Source organism: Naegleria gruberi (genome assembly GCF_000004985.1).
Source record: "Naegleria gruberi genomic scaffold NAEGRscaffold_77, whole genome shotgun sequence".
In the NCBI taxonomy this organism is placed as follows: domain Eukaryota; phylum Heterolobosea; class Eutetramitea; order Acrasida; family Naegleriidae; genus Naegleria; species Naegleria gruberi.
In genome coordinates, this window is record NW_003163250.1 from 11,832 (window position 1) to 31,223 (window position 19,392).

Here is a 19,392-nt window from a genome sequence, read left to right on the forward strand (position 1 = left end):
TAAATTTACTTTGCGATGATTACATAACGAAAGTTATATTCCTATGGTGCTGAAAACCAGAATTGTTGAAAACTTTATTTACTGGATGAGAAAGTAATTATAATAATAATATTGAACATCTTTTTAAAGATGAAGAAGATGGTAAGATGCCAAACTGCCAACATTGAAGGCTAATGCTTCATAGGTAGATTATATATGTTTTACATCAACTGAAAAAACAAAACAACACAAATTTTTCTTTACTCAAATTTAAAAATTATTCTAGAAATGGCCAAAATCTTGGAGGGAACAATGGAGTAGAATTTCAGGTGCAATATTAACTTCCCTTAGTAATAGGTATTTTATTCAATACTGAGGGTAAAGTCATTGGAATCCATCATTGTGAATATTGGATTCCATTGCATCACCTTGAACATGTTGAATTAAACAACAACCAAAATGCCTTGACAAAATTGAATATATCAAATAGTCCTCGTACAAGAGAGCAATACTATTGAAAAATTCTTGATGTAACTTGTCGATGTTTATCTCACTTTGAAGAATCAAAAGAGATAATTCAATAAAAGGACGACACATTTTACTAATTAACACTTTATGAATATTCATAATATCGGTTTATTATAGGTACCAAACAGTACTATGTGTTCTCTATGAACTTGTCTTCACCTTAATTAAAAATACTTTATCTCGCAAACAATTAAACTACTAAAGCCTTTAAATAAGAAAAAAACCCACAACACCTTAGTGTAATTATAACTCTCCCTATCGGTATATAACACAATGACTGAACATACTCACATTTCATCTGATACTTATGAAAGAGAGCTATTTACAAAGGAAGAAAAATTCAATGTGTTGATTAATTATTCTCCTTCCGATGCTTGTTTTCTTGATGAAATTGATCAAATGATTGATGAACAAGCTGAAGATTCTTGGTTGAGAACAAACTTTAATTTCATCAAGTCTGATATGGATAGAGAATCAATTCAAGGAAAATTACATTTTGCAAAGGATGCTAAGCCTAAAACCATCATGGCCTTTAAATTTCCTTCTAAGGAGAGATATCTCATGGATACAAGTAGTATGGAAATTACTAGGGAAAGTTTGACACAATTTTTAAAGTCAATTCTTGATGGTAAGGCTGTGAGATATATTGGTAGAGAAACTAGACATGAAAATGATGAATATTCTCCAGAGATGAAACATTTAAAGAGTATTGTTTATGATACATTTGATGAAATTGTAATGGATTCAAAGAAGGATGTTTTTGTTGCACTTTGCTTTAATGAAACTCTTGAAGGAAATTTCATTTCAACAATGGCTAAAATTCTCCAAAATGAACCTAATTTGGTTATTGGTAGAATGAATTCTGCTTACAATGATTATTCTCTTGAATATTTTCCAAAAGAAAAGTATTTCCCAAAGCTAACATTCTTTAGTGCAGCTAATAAGACACCCATTATTGGAGATGCTTATGTTAATGATGAATGCATTACTGCCAAACAATTATTGACATGGATTCATGAATCATGCACTCATAAATTTGATATGGAAAAGTATTTGGAACAAGTAACTCAATATGATGAATTGGCAGCACTTATTGATGAATGCAAATTAGCTGTATGGAAAGTTGAAAACAATTTACATTCCATTCGTTCAATCTTGCCAGATTATAAACATCCAGCTGAAGAGTTTTCAATTCCATTGAAAGAACTTGTGAAAGGAGAGGATAAAAGCAAGATGAAAGAGCTACTGGAAAAGATTAAGAGTGTCTCTCTTCAAGATATGATTGATTTACTTGAACAATACAAGGCAGGAAAGACTATACATTTGAAAGCAGATGAAACTGTTGATAGTTATTATTTGGAAAGATATGAAAAGGTTATTGTTGATTTTACAGCAACATGGTGTGGTAAGTTTTTATTTGATATTTACAATTTGTTAATTAAATATATGGTATATACAAATTTGTGTTGTGAACTAATTAAAATAATTATTAGGTCCTTGTCAAGCTATTGCTCCACTTTTTGGATATTTATCAAGTATTGAACAAGATATTATTTTCCTCAAAGTTGATGCTGATGAATGTCAAGAACAATGTAAAGCATTTAACGTTGATGGTTTTCCAACATTTAAATCATTTAAGGGAAAGAATATGGTACAAGTTATAATTGGAAGTGATTTGAAAGGATTGAAAAAGATGGTTGAAAATTTACATTAATTTCCAATATTTTTAATATGGAAATAAATTATATTAATAGCTTTAAATAAAGATTTAATTTTTGGTAAAATTGTACTTGATAATATTGTATAAATAAAAATAAAATTTAATAATTCAACAATAGGTAATACTAAATTTGGAATTACATTTCTATCAATAATATAATAATTAGTAATTAATCCAAATATAGTAAATAAAAACATGTAAGGTGAAACTCTATTAGAAACAAATTTAGAAATTATAATTAAACAAATACAAATTGTAACGAGAATATTTCCAAATAGTAAACCAAAAAATTTAAATAAATTCCAAATTAAGTAATCTTCTCCCATTTGTTGATAAAATAATTGTCTCATATTTGTAAATAATACAATATCCATATAAGTATTAAAATTACATAATAATAAAATTAGTAAAATTAAAAATATAATTTCAGGTAACATGTTAAAACATCCTTTTACCAAATTTGGAAAGTTAAATTTATAATTTAAACTTTTAAAAGAATTTCCAATATGTACATCACATGGTAAATCTGAAAAATATTCCAAAGAATCATCTCCAATATCAAAAAATGATAATTTTGGAACATTAATTACTAATTCCTTTTTTGGAATTATTAATTCTTGTTCAATAATTAAATCTAAAGGTAAATATGTACTCTTTTTAATATTATAATTATAAATTAGAGAACTAAATACTTGTCTAAACTTTTCCTTTCTTGATTTTTTAAAAGAATTTGAAAAATCAAAATCACGATCATGTGAAATTTGTAACTTTCTATTTTTGGTAATATCCATTGGTTTTATATCTAAAATTGAAATTGAATTATTATCATTATATCCATGTATTAAATATAATTGTTTATCATCAATTACATCTTCACATATTTTGTTAATAATTCCATATTTGGAATTACAAGTTGCATATAGTAAAAAATCTGAAACTCCAACATTTCTATTTTCAATAATTAAATCAATATAATTAAATCTCATCATAAATCTTAGACAAACTTTCAAATCCTCCTTATTTGAAATAATTCCATATTTGGAATCTTTTAAATTAATCAAATTTAATTCCTTTCCATTTGCAAACTTTTTCATAAATGAAATTCTAGAATGTGATAAAAATCTAACAAATCTACATTCTACCAATTTTAGAAATATATTTTCCCTATTATAGTCATGTAAATAATTAAACCAATCAACTTGACAAATCATTAACCGATAAATATCATGAACATTGAGAAATAAACAAATTTCATAGAGAATATACATGGAAATATGATGATTACATTGATTACATTGATTACTATTATTATCATATTCAACTAGTATATTATTATTATTTGATAATGGTGTTGTAATTTCATGGTCATCATTATCATCATTTGGAAAAGATGACAATGATTCTTGTATGTTGGATGAGAACATTTTTTTTTAAAGAGATTAAAAGTTAGCACTTATGAACGTTTACTTTGTTTTGAACCTTCTTTAAGTTTCTTACATGTTTCCGATTAACAAGTCCTCTCTCTCTTTGTGGTACATTGGAAAATTGAGGAAAATAAGAGGATTTGAGAAAAAAACTTGAAGATTCAATCGACTACTACACAAAGATATCCATAGAGTAAATAATTGCATTTGTATTGTTCATTCAAAACTAATTTCCTTTTTGGTAATATTGACAAATTAAAAAAAACAATTAAAAAAAATGAAAAGATTCACTGCATGGTATTTGAGACAATTAGATACACGACCAATTCTCACAAAATCCATCAGTAGTGCCTTCTTGGTTGGATTAGGTGATTTACTTACACAAACCTTGGAAATGAACAATCATCCTAATCATCCAAATCAACAACAATATTTATCGGAGGCTAACAATCAGCCACCTATTCATCATCATCATCATCAATATGATTATGTACGTGTATTGAAAATGGCTAGTTATGGTTTATTTGTGATTGGACCAACACTTCATTTGTGGTATAAAGTATTAGATAAATATGTTGCTAAGAAATTTGCAACAGGTTACATTCCAACGAATAGAGATAAAACAATGAATGCTATTAGACAAATGGTTGTAGATCAAAGTTTATTTGCACCATTTTCACTTGTACAATTTTTAACATATATGGGACTTGTTGAAGGAAAAACATTTCAATCAGTGTTGGATAAATTGAAAGTGGATATGTGGCCAACACTTGTTGTCAATTGGTATATTTGGCCTGCTGCTCAAATGATTAATTTTACTTTAATTCCATTACAATATAGAGTTTTATTTGTTAATAGTATTGCTATATTATGGAATGCTTATTTAAGTCATGTTCAACATAAGGATTAATTTATTTTAATTAACATATCAATAATCTTGGTAAGAGTTCTCATGGCATTTTGAGAAATGGTTGGATTAAGATTGGCATGTAAAACACGTGGAGGTTCCTTCTCAGCAATGATAAATAATCTCTCTAATAAAATTTGCTTGGATTCATTTGTATTACAGAATGGGAATAAATCATAAGCATACTTGATAGCAATATCTTTAACATTGGTATTCTCATGAACAAGACAATCAAGATAGAATGGAATGATTGTAACATGTTGTTTAGAATCATGTTGTAAACATCTTATTAATAATTGATAACTAATTTCCATAACTTGTCTATTACTCTTCACAATTAATAAATCTAATAATTGAGGAATGAAATGAACTAGAATACCTGGTTCATATTGTGAAATTGAATCAATATCTGTCAATGTATCCATTAACATTCTATTATTTGACTTTAACTGAGAACTATTATAATGTAATTTGGAAGAATATTCTTTGGCCATAGATGATGATGATACAACAATTGCTGAAGAAGAACCATTTAGTGTTCCATTACTACCTCCATTCAAATGATGCACATTTCTATGATTAAGATTTGTTGTTAAATGTGAGGCAAATGTGGAATTGACAGTAGAGTCTTGTAAAGTTAAGAATTGATTATAATTCAATCTGATTCGGAATTGGAATATTTCTTCCTCAGTAACTGGCAATAATGTGAATTGCTTCTTGTTAATAAGTAAAAAGGCATTTTCTTCTTGAATGTTATCAAGTTGATGTAGAATATTCAATAAATATTTGATTTTAGGTATTTCAGGGAAAATTTCTTGAATCTTGATTATTAAATCCTTTTGGTTAGCAAGGAAGTTGAGTGTATCCATGTTAGACTTGTAACCTTCAAATAATATGTAATTGCAAACAAAATCCATAAACTTGGAAACAAATTCTACAAATAAATGTTGATCGCTATTAACAATCATAGAGGATTGATTCAGAATAGTAAAGTAGGTTTCCAAGATCTGGATCAAGATATCCTTGAAATTGAATAGATGAGGTCTAAGAGCATCCAAAATGGCAAGAATTTGAGTACTGATTCTAAGAATTGGTCTCAACTCCTCAGTTGAAGTTTTGCTAGAACTAAAGTTAGTTTCAATGAGGGCTAAAATATTATCCAAGTATCTGATAACCAGGTAAGGATACAAGAAAGCTATTTGTCTAAACATTGAGAATGCAAAGTTAGAAATTTCAACATTATCGGTATATGAATAGTAGGATAACAAATGTCCCAAACGATGAAGCATGGCATCCAAACTAGTTGTCATATTCTTGCAAAGTGACTCATTTGAAACTATTGGAGTTAGTAACTCGTTCAAGTTATCCAATTTTTGTAATTCATTAGAAAGCTGAGTTGGGAAACAGCAATAAATCCATCTTAGCAAAGTTTGACTCTTTTCATCATCAAGTTGATTCATCAAAAATTTGACTGTAACTTGTAAATTCTTTTCACTTTGAGACATGATATCTACTAATAAACTCAAGTAATCTGAATAAGGATATTCGCTCAACATTGTCAATAGAGTTGTATCATAGCTTCCATTCATATTTTCCTTCAACAGAGAAAGAATACATGATGTCACAAATAAGCAAATATCTGACTTTAAGGTTATTGGCAATTTCAATCTACTATTTGTATAAATATCATCAATATTTGTCATGGCCTTATAAACTTGAATGAATCTAAGTGTTGACTTGACGAGAAGATCTTTCTCTGAAACCTTGTAAATTTCATTTAAATGTACAGTCAACTCTTGTCTACTACTTGAATGAATCATTGATGTCATTAAAAATGTGGAAACATAAGGTCTAATCGAATCAAATTCTGGATTTGAGACAAATAATGCATTTTGTGTTGTCTTTGAGTAGCTGGATGGATCATTTTGGGAAATAGAGTCCAAAAATAAACCACTCAAGAGAGTTGCCTGCAGATCATTAGGTTGCATTAATGAAAAAAGTTTAGAAAGCATGGACAAATCGTTGGAGGTTGAATTTTCAACAATCCATTTCACAATATATTCAGAAATACTCGAACCGGAACCAATTAATTTCACCAATAACGGAGAAAGTGACTCAAAATCTTGTTTCAATTGTACTTCTCCATCGTATGATTTCATTTCAATACTGTATTGATAGAGAGATAGATCCTTGTCTTCTGCAATACTTGTAATATTTGGTGTCTCTAGTTGCAATGTATTATCTAAATGTTCTACAAAAGAAGATAAAATTGAATTTCCCAAATGTAAAGAGTATGTCTGATTATTGACACAATAAAATGCCTTGACCAAGTAATTAAACCATTCACTTGCAGGTTCATTCAATAAATTTGTATGTAAGGAAATGTTAATTAAACAATAAAGCCCAAAACCATTATGGAATTCATCGAAGAATGTGCTGTCTTGGTAATAATTACCAAGTGCAATAACAAGTGATGATAAAAGCTCTGAATTTCTTTCCACATCTGAAACTCTGGAATTTAAACCTGTAGAATGATTAATGAAAGAAATAAAGTTGAGAATGGAAATTATTTCCTCCTCTCTTTTAGATCTGCTTGATGCAAATAATTCTACCAAACTATTTGCTGTAAAGGCATACATATGAGAGAAAGTGGCATCATCAGAATAGCTTTGAATAATAAACTCTTCATCATCTGTCATTAGGGTTGAGTTTTCAACATTTTCTGTTCTAACAAAAGCATCAAAACAAATATTTTCATTGAATTCTGATTCTTCTTTCATGTTGATTTCAATACTGTACAAAATAAGTTGTTGTAATTGTGCATAATCTGGATTCTTTCCATGAAGAATGGACATTTTCAAAAAGCTTTGAATGTCTTGACGTTCGTTTGGTTGTAAGGAATTAGCGTATGAAAAAAATTCTGTTACACTAGCAAGACGTGAATAAATAGAGCACATTGAGTAATCAGTCAAGAAATGAGTTCCATTTAACAAGAGTAACATGTCAGTTACGTTTAACATTGATACTCCAATATCTACAAGGTTAGTAGCATGTGAACCAACAAAAATAAGAGCATATTCCTTAGAAACCAATGATCTTGTGTCCTGTGGGTTATTTTCAAAATAATAATAGGAAGATTTTTGTATCAGGGAAAGCACTTGCATAAAATTATCAGTAGTTGATAATGTAGGAATGGAATAAATAATGGATACAAAGGCTAATAGCCCATTCAAAAAATTGATAGAAGAGGTTAGTGTACTATTCATAGATTGAATGACAATCAATTCTTGTGGATCAACAAATGTCTGAATATTTGATTGTGTTTGAATATCGAAAGACATGTAAAATACCTCTTGCAAAGTTAGGGAAATTTCTCTAAAATTATTGACTAACAACTTTTCAGAAAAATATCTCCTCTTAGTAAGCATATTAGAAACCTCTAGGCATAAATTGAAATCTAGTCTCTTGAGTTGCATCAAATGAATGAATGATGTAAGGAAATTAATATCTGTTTCTATCATTATTAACTTGGAGAAGGTTTCCCATAAAATTTGGGTATCTACGAATTGAAGTTTGTCAATATCAAGTACCCAATCATATTCGTTATTTTCCGATCCATCTAGTAATTTACAAAGGGCGTATTGTGATAACTTTCTTTCCATAAAATCTTCGTTTGCCAACCTAGATATAAAAAATGTTGAAACATTTACAGCATCACCTTGCACACTTCCTCTCAAGTAAAGCTTTAACTTTTCAATAATTTGGAAAATAAGATTTTGGTTTTGTGTGTCGTTTCTACGTTTCAAAATAGACACAAGATATTCACATAAAATGGATGAAGGTAAAACTTGAATCGTAACTTGAGCCTCATCTTGAGATATTTGAATAATAGAATCTATCCATGCAATAGCATTAGAAACGTTAGGTTCTTTTTGTATCATTTGCATGAGTAAATCAGGTTGTCTACATCCTCTAAGGCATCTTCCCAATTGGAATTCCACTTCATACCTTCTCAAATCTCTTTGGATTGCAATTGGCATTACTCTTCTCTCTCCATTACCAACTTGGGTCCTTTCATGTAACATGAAAGTATCCATAATATTTTCATATGGTTGATTATTTTTTCTAAATATTCTCTCAATAATGTCACGTTCTTCTCTAACTAAATATTCACTTTCAATGTCAGATTCCATAAACTGTAATTGGTTTTTGATAAGATATTCAATAATGTTTCTAAATGTTGGGAAAGTGCTCATTATGGGTTCACATAGTGTTTGAGGATTCATTGAAATAATAATAACAGATACAAGAACAGAGTTCCAATACCATTGTCTTAAAACTATTTCATCAGTGAACTTTTCATCAAGTGGTTGAATATTTGAATTATATTTACACAACTCTAGCATATTTCTAATAATATCTACAGAACTAACGTATAATGAAGGTCTATTCAATACTTGAGGTAAAGGTTTGTTGTTCGTTTGTAAAAATTGCCTAGTGGCCACCATTCTATATCTGAATTTAGCGGATTTTAAAACTTGAGTTTGAAGTAAAAACAAAGCATCAGCATATTTCAAGTTTTGATCAACAAGAGCCATTTCTTGGATATTGAGAAGGGAAGCCTGCTCACATGGTAATTCCTCCAACCAATATCTTATTTGCTCGAATGCTACTGGTGGATTTGGGGGCAGTTCACCCAATACAGCTTGCATAAAATTATTATCAGAAAGTTGTTGAATATCGAAAAACAAGAATTTTTGTAAGAACGAGTTCAACTCATCCTTATCCGTACCCAAATATACCGGTAATTTTCCTCTACACCATGCAATAGCGTCGTTTTGGATAAGAGAAACTTTGAATCTTAATTCTTGATCTTCTACTTCTTTTTGGTTATGAGAAATAATAATACTTAAAATAATCATTCTAACCAGCTCGAATAGGTTAGTGATCCATCTTTTTCTCGTCTGAAGATTTTGTTGCTTCATTTGTTCTCTTTCAACAAACAAACTGGAGCATAAATCCACAAAATCGAATTGTCCTGTTGTAGCATTGGCTGCTGAAGAAGCACTTTGTGAAGGAGGATAATATGAACTCTTAATTATCTTTCTTGTTAACATTTTAAAAGTCTTGAAATATTCTGCATCACCTGAAGCAACCATTTCCTGAAGGGTATAACCCAAATGTCTTTCTCTGTATGATGGAATAGCTTTAAATATAGTCAATAGGTTTTTGAATGTATTTCCACTCTTATGGTGTGGAGGTGCTTCCATAAGCAAAAACTTTCTCAAAGCAATAACTGGAAATGCAACATTATTTTTTACAATATTTGCCACTGCATCGACTTGTGTTTGAATATTATTTGGCTTTAACTTCATATTTACAATGTAATCAAATGCAACTCTATCTCCCTCTTGGAACATATCTGGTTGGTCCTCTCTAATATAAAAAGACATTCTCGTTAATAAATCCTTAGCATATTTAACAATTTGTAAATTGGTATTTCCGAGCCATGATTCCATATTCTTAGCTGCAAAACTTCTAACTTCTCTGACTTTTACACAATACGTACAAAATCTGATAATATTTTCAAGTCTTTTCTTCGTGTTTCCTCTAAATTGATCCAATATTGAAATAACTATTTCTTTAACTTTAGTTAGGGTTGAATATTCATTATATCTAGAAGGAATATTAGCATACTCGGTATCGTTGACAACTGTAGTCGTTTCTGGATCCCTAATTCCACTCAAAATATTATCCACAAACTCTTTGGCATATTCATGTTCACACCAAATACGATCCTCAAGAGAATCATTAAACAGTGCACAAATGAATTCCCAATTCCATTCTTCACTAGATGAGCTTGGTGAATTTGATGAAATATCCTCCCCAGATAATAAACTTGTTACATCTCCTTGTTGTAACATTTCACTTCCATTTAATAATCCATTAGACAATTTAAATAAAATGTCGCAACAAATAAGACAGAAATAAGTGCCTTTTTTCACAACACTAGTTTGTGCATTTGGTCCTGAAGCTCCTACATTTGGTTGATTTGGTCCACCTGTACCACCCTGTGGATTTCCAGTTCCACTTGGTGGTGCTCCAGTTCCGAAATGTTTGTTTGTTAAGAATAAATAAGATAATAATTTTTGTTTGATATTAATTGTGTCAAAAACTTCTACATTCTTTTTGGCCAAGTAGGACATACTAACATAAATATATCGTAAATCGTTTTGTTGTTGCTGTTGTGGTGAATTAAATAATAAGTACATTTGATCAAAACAAGCAAATATTAAAGATTCCTTTTGTAATGTATTATTCGAATTATGAAACTCTAGTATTTGTGTCACAATGTCATCATAATCTTTTGAAATTTTAATTCTAACTAGTAATATCAATTACTTACCATTTACGATCTTGGCACATTTCTTCTTATCATCTGCGCTCAAGTTATTCATTTGAGTAAATTGTTGTACCATTGTATTAAATATCATCAAGGCATTTTGATTAGTTGATTGATATTGAATGTTATCAGAAGGATTCCTAGATGTTACAACTCCATGAGAACTACCAGTACTTCCTGGGGCTACATAAAAACTTGTTGGATGATATCCAAATTGTTGTTGTTGTTGTACGAAAGGGGAAGCATATTGTTGGTTTTGTGGTACGGAATATCCTCCTTGTTGCATATAAGCTTGTTCGAATGGTGATGTCCGATTAGTGTTAGGATTTGCATTTCCCAGTGGTACCATTCTTCCCGATGATGATCCTCCTATTGCAGAGTTATCAATCATTTGAGACTTTTTGGACATTTTTTTATTAATATTTTTATTTTAATTTTTTTAAATTCTTCTTTGTATTTTTAATTGATTTGATCAAAGGTCTTCGGAAGGCTTGCAAACAGTCTATTATCAAAAACATAGTGCTAATTTCATTGTTGCATAGTGTATATTGCCAGCTTCTATTCAAATTCATTTTGTATTTTGTTTTTACTCGATGAATGTTACACATTTTGGAGTGGAGCTTCCAATGATCATTCGAACACACAATTCAAAAAAAATTATGTCCACCACAACAGATCAAACTGCTATTAAAATTATTACTCTTCCGGCTAAGAAATATCTTGGAGTAAGAAGAAATAATATTTCAATTGCTGATGGTGATTTTCCAAAATGGATCAAAGAAGCTTCTCGTTTAATTTCACCAGTTTTGAATAGAACATGTTATCCAACTGTAACAGCCTTTCCAAGATTTGTCAGCCCACAAGATGCCGATATCGAACATTTGTTATTTGTCGATCAAGAATTGAGTATTGATTCTGATCTAGTGAATAGAGTTGAAAACTCTCAACCAAATGATGAAGGATTAAAGGCTCAGTTATCTGAAATGCCAAGTGGAGAATATGCCTACTTCAGATATGTAGGTCCTTACGAAGGACTGTCTAGTGTTTGGAATAAGCTAATGAAAGAGAAATTGAGTGGCTATGTCCATACAGAGCCATGTTGGGAGGAATATATTAATGATTGCACACAAGTGAAGAAGGAAGAACTTATTACAGATTTATATTGGAAACTTGAAAAACAATAAATTTCAAGAAAACTTGGAAGCATGATACAACAGTAGTTATTAAGGTTGAATTGTCTTTTCTCATTCTTCCTTAAAATCGAAATGAGTTCAAAAATTAACATGCATATCCAAACTTAAAAACCTGTTCCTTAAAGGAAAATGAAAACAATTTCCTTATTTAAACCTTAACAAAACAGTAAAAGAACTACTTATGAAGAAAAGGAGGAACTTAAAGGCCGTGGAGTTTTAATCCCTAAAAATTCTCTCATCTAAGATTTCATTTGAAAGGTTTTGTGTTAGTAGTAAGAAGAATAATCATGTTAATACAACCAATTGTATTTGGCAAAACTAGCATTAATTTGAATGACACTTGAAAAGCACTTGAAATAAAGATTACGCTTGTCGGATTGTGATGATTAGAAATCACTTGGTGATTCTTAACAACTCTAAAAAACAAGTCCATTCTCTCTGTGAGTGTCCATTTCTCACCCAAGTAGTTGTTATTGTTATTGTACATAAGAAGAGAACATCAGTATTGTTGTTTCATCATCAAAATTGTTGTTAGTTTCAAAAGTAAACTCCATATCTCTCATAGGCCACCATTCCTAGTTTGGATCCAAAAAGCCAACCCTATTCGAATTTCGATAACCAAATAAAAGAGCAACCACCTATAGAGTTAATAACAACATTGAGAGAGGTAAATTAATAACTACATCATACTTTGAATAGCACACATTGTATTCTTACACGTGTTAGCAGCAACATTGAGACGAATTTCATATAGCCACTCTCACACACAACAGATTAACTGGAGAGAGTAATATTTCATCAAGTAATTGTGCTGTACATTGTTTCATTGAAATCTAGATTATCCATCATCATCACCTTCATCAATTATTAATTACAGCAAGAATCAATAATTAATAATATATTCACTTCACCACCTCTCTACTACAACATCACTACTTTAACCTAATAACAATAATGAATAATAATTTAATGATGAATCATAATAACAATACTCAAAGATCATCTCCTCCATCTTCCACTAGTTCTCCTCTCACGCCTCAAACCCTACTACATAATAATAATAATAACAATGGAATGATGTTTAATGATCAAAGTATGCCTCCTCCTTCATCAATTTCCCCTGGTGGTAATAGTAATAATATTAATGTATTTTCAACTCTTCAACAAATAGCCTCCTCTAATCCAAATAGTCAAACTATGCAACTACTCAAACATATACAAACATTACCACCCAATCTACAACAATTATATTTACAAAGACTATTACAACAATTGAATCAATTAAAAACCACATCATCGGGTGATGGAAATATTGTCCAATCTCCTAATAATACCACGAATCATATGATGTTAGCAAACAATAATAACAATAACATTGCCTCTACGGCAGTGACGAGAAATAATCAATCAAACTTGACAATGAATGCAGCAGTGACACAAAACCCATTATCCTCTTCGAATACTCCAACCATTGTAATTCCTAATAATAATAATAATAATCATGCAACAACAGGATCAATCATCATTACATATTTCAAGTAATGGTAATTCATTTCATGTTAATAACAATAATAATGGTGCCACCATTGGTCCAGGTGGTATCCTGAATCTTGTCAATAATTCATCAACAGTCTCAACTCAACCTTCTTCCACAACAATGACATCACTCAATGTAAAAAACAATAGTGGAAGTGGACTTTTCGACCTGACCATGTTTTCTAATCAAGCAACAGCCAATTCTAAAAATCCTGTACTTCAGAATCTTTCCAATGATATTCTGCTTAAATTATATCAACAACAAATGCAATCACAACATCCTTTTAATCACGGAGACAAATTTGTATTTGAACAACAAACTTTTGAATATCAAGTGGAAACTTTAGATGATTTACTGAAAATTGGTATTGGGAGATGGAAGAATTTAATTCAAAGTAATTTAGTTAATAATCAACAACAACAACAACAACAACAACAATTAATATCATCAAATGGTAATATGACAATGAATAATGTTGTCATGACTAGTAATAATAATAATAACAATAATATGGGTATTAATAGTATGAATAACAATATTATGAATGGTATGAATGGTACAATAGTAACAACAGCAACGAATCAACCAGTCTATATAGCGCCTGGTAATTCTGCTTTTCAGAAATATATGAAAGATTCTTTACATGGTAGTGTACAATATTTTCCACAAAGACAAGTTGATGGAAGTGTTAAGATGAATGAATAAGTCTTTATTGGATTGGATTACAAATTAAAATCCCTAGTAATATTAATGATATTCCAGTATAGATTTGTATTTTATTTTTCCTAGAATGTCCTAAAATGTAAATATCTGTCAACTCTGTTATGACACAAGTCAATGAATTAACACTAATTACAGCACTAATTGGTGTTAAAATTAACTTGTTTTGTAAACTTACGTTGTAAGATTGGTATGGCCAAGAATTAATACAAACATGATTGATCCACACCAATTGATTAATTGAGTAATAACAAATTTGTAATTTTTAAATAATGAAATAATTTGATTAAATATTTGATTTAAAAAAGATTTTGGGCTATCTTCTTTTTCTTCAAATGATGCACTTCCATAGTATTTGAGGAGTGGATTTGTCATGCCCCACACAAGACTATTCAACAAAATGTACAGAAAAACGTATTCATTCATTTTTTTTAAGTTGTTTACAAAATTATTTCATCAAGTAAAACTTTTCCTTTTTCAAAACTGATTGTTGGATCTTGCAATGCTTCTTCAGCAATGTTTCCAACTCTTGATGAAGTGCGTTTTCACTTTTAGAGAGCATTAGTTCAGAAAAATAAATTAAAATTTCGTTAAAGGTCCATTTTGGTTTGCATTTGAACATTCTTGTGAGTCTTTCTTTGTATTGAGATGGTAAATCTCTTCTATCTAAAAAGTGAATCATTGTGTTTTCTTTCGATAAATTCTTTTCTTCTTCAACCAAGACACAATATCCTTGTGAGATTAAAAGTGAAATATCTGGATTTCTATAATTTAGAGCTTGTTGGAATGAATTCATTGATTCATCCCAAGTATTTTGGAAGTCTTTTAGTCTCCACTTATTATGAGTATTGAATAATGAAATAGCATTAAATATACAAATCTTATTGATATCAAGTTCAACAGTAGAGTTGAAGGATGGTTGTGATGATAGAAGGTCAAGACAGTGTTCAAGTAAGAGATGATCATATTCACCACCAAGCTCTTTTTTAACATTTTCTCTATCTAAAGCTAATTTGGTTGAAAAAGAGGTTTCTGCGAGCATTAATAGCAATAGTTCATAAATTTGGAAGAATAATTTTTGATCTAATAAATACCAACGATTTGTTCTGTCATTACAAATTGCATGACATTCATATGTTAAGCAGTTCAGTATTTCATTTCTACTGGCTTTGATACAAGACTCTAATTCCTCCAAAGTGAGAGCTTCCTTCTTATTTTCAGATCTAAATTTTACATTGCCAGTAATTGTCTCTGATTCACTAATACCATTCTTTGGATAGTATGGTAATATTTTCTCAATATCTTCTTTCAATTTGACCACAGAAGGTGTTATTTCATAGGTACAGGATACTCTTCCATGTATTTCACCACTACTTGGATCCAAAATTAATACAGTATTAGAAGTGTCAACTCGAGTAATTTCAAAACTATTAGAGTCTGTACACAAAAAAGCTGGACTATTATTTTCACCCTTGATGTAGAATGCTGTTGGTAAAGAATCCAAATCTTGTTCAATTTTTAAAATCTCATCTTCATCTTGCATAATATCGGATGAGCCTCCAACAGATTCCAAATATCCATCAATATCAAAATCATCGGGAAGTTCAAACACTCTATACATTGGCTCATTACCCATAAAATTTTGAGAAAAATATAATTCTAAAGGTGTTGCCACGCTGATCACTTCTCCTGTTGGTGTTGTGATTAATTCCCTATTATTGTTATTTGGTGTTGAAGGTTGTTGTTGACTCATTTTTTTAATTTGAATAAAATAAACATTTCATTTTGGCGGGAAAATTGTTTTGACAATAACTTGCACAATAAAAATTGAATAATTCTCGGATTTAATCAAAGAGTACCGGTACTAGTCGATGATACATTTAAATACGAAAAGGTGAAGTGTAAAAGTTTAAATTTTAATTTTAGCTATTGTCAGTTTCAAATCCCAATTCTAACCTTCTTCTTCATGTTCAAATAATTTTTTCATTTTTGAACTAAAAAAAAATGCACAACAACATCAACCTGCCCTATTACGATCACTCTCTAGGAGGGGAATATAATGATTCGGATGATATGGAAACAATGTATGGGATTAAGAAAAATCATGGAGTACAACAGTCAAATTTTGGTTACTATGATGATGGTAGTTGTAAACATTGTGGAGCATCATCAGAATATATTGAATCCGATGAATTTAATTATGAAGTTTGTAGTAAATGTGGAACACAAGTAACATCTTCATCACAACCAATATCAATATTTAGAGAAGAAATAGAATTTGATAAGGATAATTCGAAAAAGATTGGACGACATGTTTCTAATGATGAAGGCTTTTTTGGAGCCTATTTGATGGCAACATCATCCGATCCAAGTGCAATCATTCATGGTCAAAATTCTAAAGCTCAAGCCAGATTACAAAGACAATTGGGTGCCAAAAAGAAGGCTGAAATTAGAACTGCAAAATTATTGAGTGCTTTGAAATTACCAAATCGTTACCTTCCAGAAGTAATGAATTTTGTTTGTAAAATGGCAGAAAAACCAAATAATGTAACAACAAAAAAATCAGAAAAGAAAGTTCACAGTAATAAGATTGGATCACCAGACTCACAAAGTGGTGGTAGTGCTGGATGTATCTATAATTTAGGTACTCAAGAAGTGATAGATTTTGATGAATTTGCATCAGATGAGGAAAATTTTGATGAAATACCAACTAAAGCCAAATTAGAATCATCTAGTGATGGGTTTAGTCCAGAAAGAGATTTTGATCCTTTACCTAGTAGTACTGATGAAACTAAATTTGAGGATGACCCAAGAGAACATAGCTTAAATTTAATGAAACAAAGATTTCAATCCACTTTACTTTCAACAAAGCAACAAGAAAAGACAACGAAAAAGGAGGAAGAATCAGAATCAAGCGATATTATCAAATTCAAATACACAAAAGAAAAGTGGATGGATGGTGTGATAGCTGGAGCTCTCTATGTAGTGTGTAGACGCGAAAAACTACCAATAACACTTTTGGATCTTTCAGAAGTAACAGGATACAGTATTTTTGAGCTGGGAAGAAAATACAAGGAAATTTGTAAAACTTTTAATATTCAAGTGGATCCATTGGATTTGGAAACTTTATGTGATAGAATGACTAATGAATTTTCTGATTGTTTCACAGATGAAAATGGGCAAGTTAATATCAAGACTAAAACAGATATCAATTTGAGGATGAGAAGAATTATTAGAGTTGCTATGAAAGAATGTTTAGATTCAGGGAGAAGACCTATTGCTCTGGTTGCAGCTGCTCTTTTACTTGCATTACAATCATGCTCGATTGATATGAAATTATCAGAAGTTGCGAGATCTACACATGTAGGAGAGGCTACAATAAGAGAAAGATTTAACGAGCTCAAGCAGCTTTTAATGAACCTTTCGAAACAACTCCCTTGGGCTCATGAAATCACACTCAAAACACTTCCAAGACATTTACCATTTATTCTCGATGTAGTTGAACAACTCAGAGATTTACAGAGAACCAGAATTGATGATGAATCTTCGGCGAGCTCAAGCTCGGATTCTCCATCGAATAATAATACGTTCAATCAGTCGTTTGTATCTGAAACAAAAACTGAGGAATCTGCTTTGCCAGAACATATAGTGAAGGGTAATATTCAGAGAATTTTGGGATTGACAAAGGGTAAATTGGCTAAGGAGATATCAATAATTAATTCTCAACTCCCAAGTCCAATGCCACCTGCATTTATCAAGGCTCAACTAGAAAAGGAAAGGAAAAAGGCCATAGTCATGCTTGCCAAGCAAAGAATTCAAAATTCTCTTTCAGGAATATCTAATAGTGAAACTTTACCAACTGCTATGATAGAGTCAGATGTGTTGGAGATGGAAAAACTTCTATTGCAAGGTGTCTCAGAGGAGGCCTTAATTTCTGGACATACTCACTTGAGCACTTTGCCATATTTCCTTGGTAAGGATGGAGTAGACAAGGGTGAGGAACTAACTGAAATGGATGTCTCTCAAAAGGAATTGAACGATATAATGAGGAGTAAGGAAGAAATTGCTGCACTGGTAGGAATTAGAGAAGAACATGGTGATGATATTGATGCTGAAATATCTATAAAGGAGGTTACACGGAAAAGAAAGAAGGAGGAAGATGATACCAATTACATTTCTGCCACCTTACTCAATCCAAGTTTAAAAAAAATTAAAAAATAACTTTGACAAATCCTTTTATGGTCCTTTTTGATATGTATTAATATATTTATGAAAAATTGAAAAAATCAGAGGTTACGTATGGGAGATAACTTTTGCTGTTAGTTATTTAATGTAACCGATGATAGCTCAGCTGGTAGAGCATGGGACTGTAGCAAGAACAACTGTCATCCTGTGGTCGGCGGTTCGATTCCGTCTCATCGGAAGCTTTTAACAATTTTGTATTTTAATTGGTATTTAAGGAATTTAATTAAGGATAATAAGGTCAATGTGAAGCTGGCGTAGCTCAGTCGGTAGAGCGTTGGTCTAATAAGCCATTGGTCGCCGGTTCGATCCCGTCCGTCAGCAGATGTTTTATCTTTTGAGGATCTTTTGTTCCTTTCAAAATAGGAAGAAACTTTTTTTTTAAATATATCTGTAAAACATGGGATCTTTTAATAGCAGAAACCCCTTGGTAATGACTTCCATGAGTACAAAACTGGGAATTTAATAAGAAAGTTCGTTGAAACAACTCTTATTTTCATTAAAGACGGTACACATTTCACTCATCGTCACTTTAAACTAATTTACCAGAGCAGTGTGTTTTAATGAAGATCTTACAACTGAACTAAAAGAAAATGCAACATGCAATTCCTCCTTTTTCAATCTTGTCTCTTCTTCTGTGTCCTATTTTTCGGTAAAAGTCTTAATACATAAAACATATAGCAATGTTTATTGAAAGAGCTACGTTCATTTCAATTTTGAATTTAATGAGACAAATTTA

At 30.7% G+C, this 19,392-nt stretch overlaps 7 protein-coding genes and 2 non-coding genes across 9 annotated transcripts; 6 read left to right on the plus strand and 3 right to left on the minus strand.

The window, feature by feature from the left end:
- Window positions 1-780: 780 nt before the first annotated feature.
- Window positions 781-2,221, plus strand: NAEGRDRAFT_75090 (uncharacterized protein; the record flags this gene model as incomplete). Its single annotated transcript, XM_002669818.1, has 2 exons — window positions 781-1,912; window positions 2,001-2,221. 2 exons carry the CDS (start codon window positions 781-783, stop codon window positions 2,219-2,221), a joined length of 1,353 nt encoding a protein of 450 aa, XP_002669864.1.
- A 114-nt stretch (window positions 2,222-2,335) lies between these two features.
- Window positions 2,336-3,651, minus strand: NAEGRDRAFT_75091 (uncharacterized protein; the record flags this gene model as incomplete). The annotated part of the gene is made up of 2 exons (XM_002669868.1): window positions 2,336-2,371; window positions 2,740-3,651. 2 exons carry the CDS (start codon window positions 3,649-3,651, stop codon window positions 2,336-2,338), a joined length of 948 nt encoding a protein of 315 aa, XP_002669914.1.
- A 906-nt stretch (window positions 3,652-4,557) lies between these two features.
- On the minus strand, window positions 4,558-11,370 carry NAEGRDRAFT_53889 (uncharacterized protein; the record flags this gene model as incomplete). Its single annotated transcript, XM_002669869.1, has 2 exons — window positions 4,558-10,892; window positions 10,965-11,370. 2 exons carry the CDS (start codon window positions 11,368-11,370, stop codon window positions 4,558-4,560), a joined length of 6,741 nt encoding a protein of 2,246 aa, XP_002669915.1.
- Window positions 11,371-11,620: 250 nt separating this feature from the next.
- Window positions 11,621-12,145, plus strand: NAEGRDRAFT_75094 (uncharacterized protein; the record flags this gene model as incomplete). Its single annotated transcript, XM_002669819.1, has 1 exon — window positions 11,621-12,145. One exon carries the CDS (start codon window positions 11,621-11,623, stop codon window positions 12,143-12,145), a length of 525 nt encoding a protein of 174 aa, XP_002669865.1.
- A 637-nt stretch (window positions 12,146-12,782) lies between these two features.
- On the plus strand, window positions 12,783-14,396 carry NAEGRDRAFT_81999 (uncharacterized protein; the record flags this gene model as incomplete). Its single annotated transcript, XM_002669820.1, has 2 exons — window positions 12,783-13,627; window positions 13,668-14,396. The coding sequence occupies exons 1-2, from the start codon at window positions 13,109-13,111 to the stop codon at window positions 14,394-14,396; spliced, it is 1,248 nt and encodes a 415-aa protein (XP_002669866.1). The 5' UTR covers window positions 12,783-13,108.
- Window positions 14,397-14,859: 463 nt separating this feature from the next.
- NAEGRDRAFT_75096 (uncharacterized protein) lies at window positions 14,860-16,164 on the minus strand (the record flags this gene model as incomplete). The annotated part of the gene is made up of 1 exon (XM_002669870.1): window positions 14,860-16,164. One exon carries the CDS (start codon window positions 16,162-16,164, stop codon window positions 14,860-14,862), a length of 1,305 nt encoding a protein of 434 aa, XP_002669916.1.
- A 251-nt stretch (window positions 16,165-16,415) lies between these two features.
- On the plus strand, window positions 16,416-18,632 carry NAEGRDRAFT_53891 (uncharacterized protein; the record flags this gene model as incomplete). The annotated part of the gene is made up of 1 exon (XM_002669821.1): window positions 16,416-18,632. The coding sequence occupies one exon, from the start codon at window positions 16,416-16,418 to the stop codon at window positions 18,630-18,632; it is 2,217 nt and encodes a 738-aa protein (XP_002669867.1).
- A 115-nt stretch (window positions 18,633-18,747) lies between these two features.
- NAEGRDRAFT_t758 lies at window positions 18,748-18,834 on the plus strand. The gene has a single exon. It is a non-coding gene; the product is annotated as a tRNA-Tyr (tRNA).
- A 70-nt stretch (window positions 18,835-18,904) lies between these two features.
- On the plus strand, window positions 18,905-18,977 carry NAEGRDRAFT_t759. The gene has a single exon. It is a non-coding gene; the product is annotated as a tRNA-Ile (tRNA).
- Window positions 18,978-19,392: the final 415 nt, after the last annotated feature.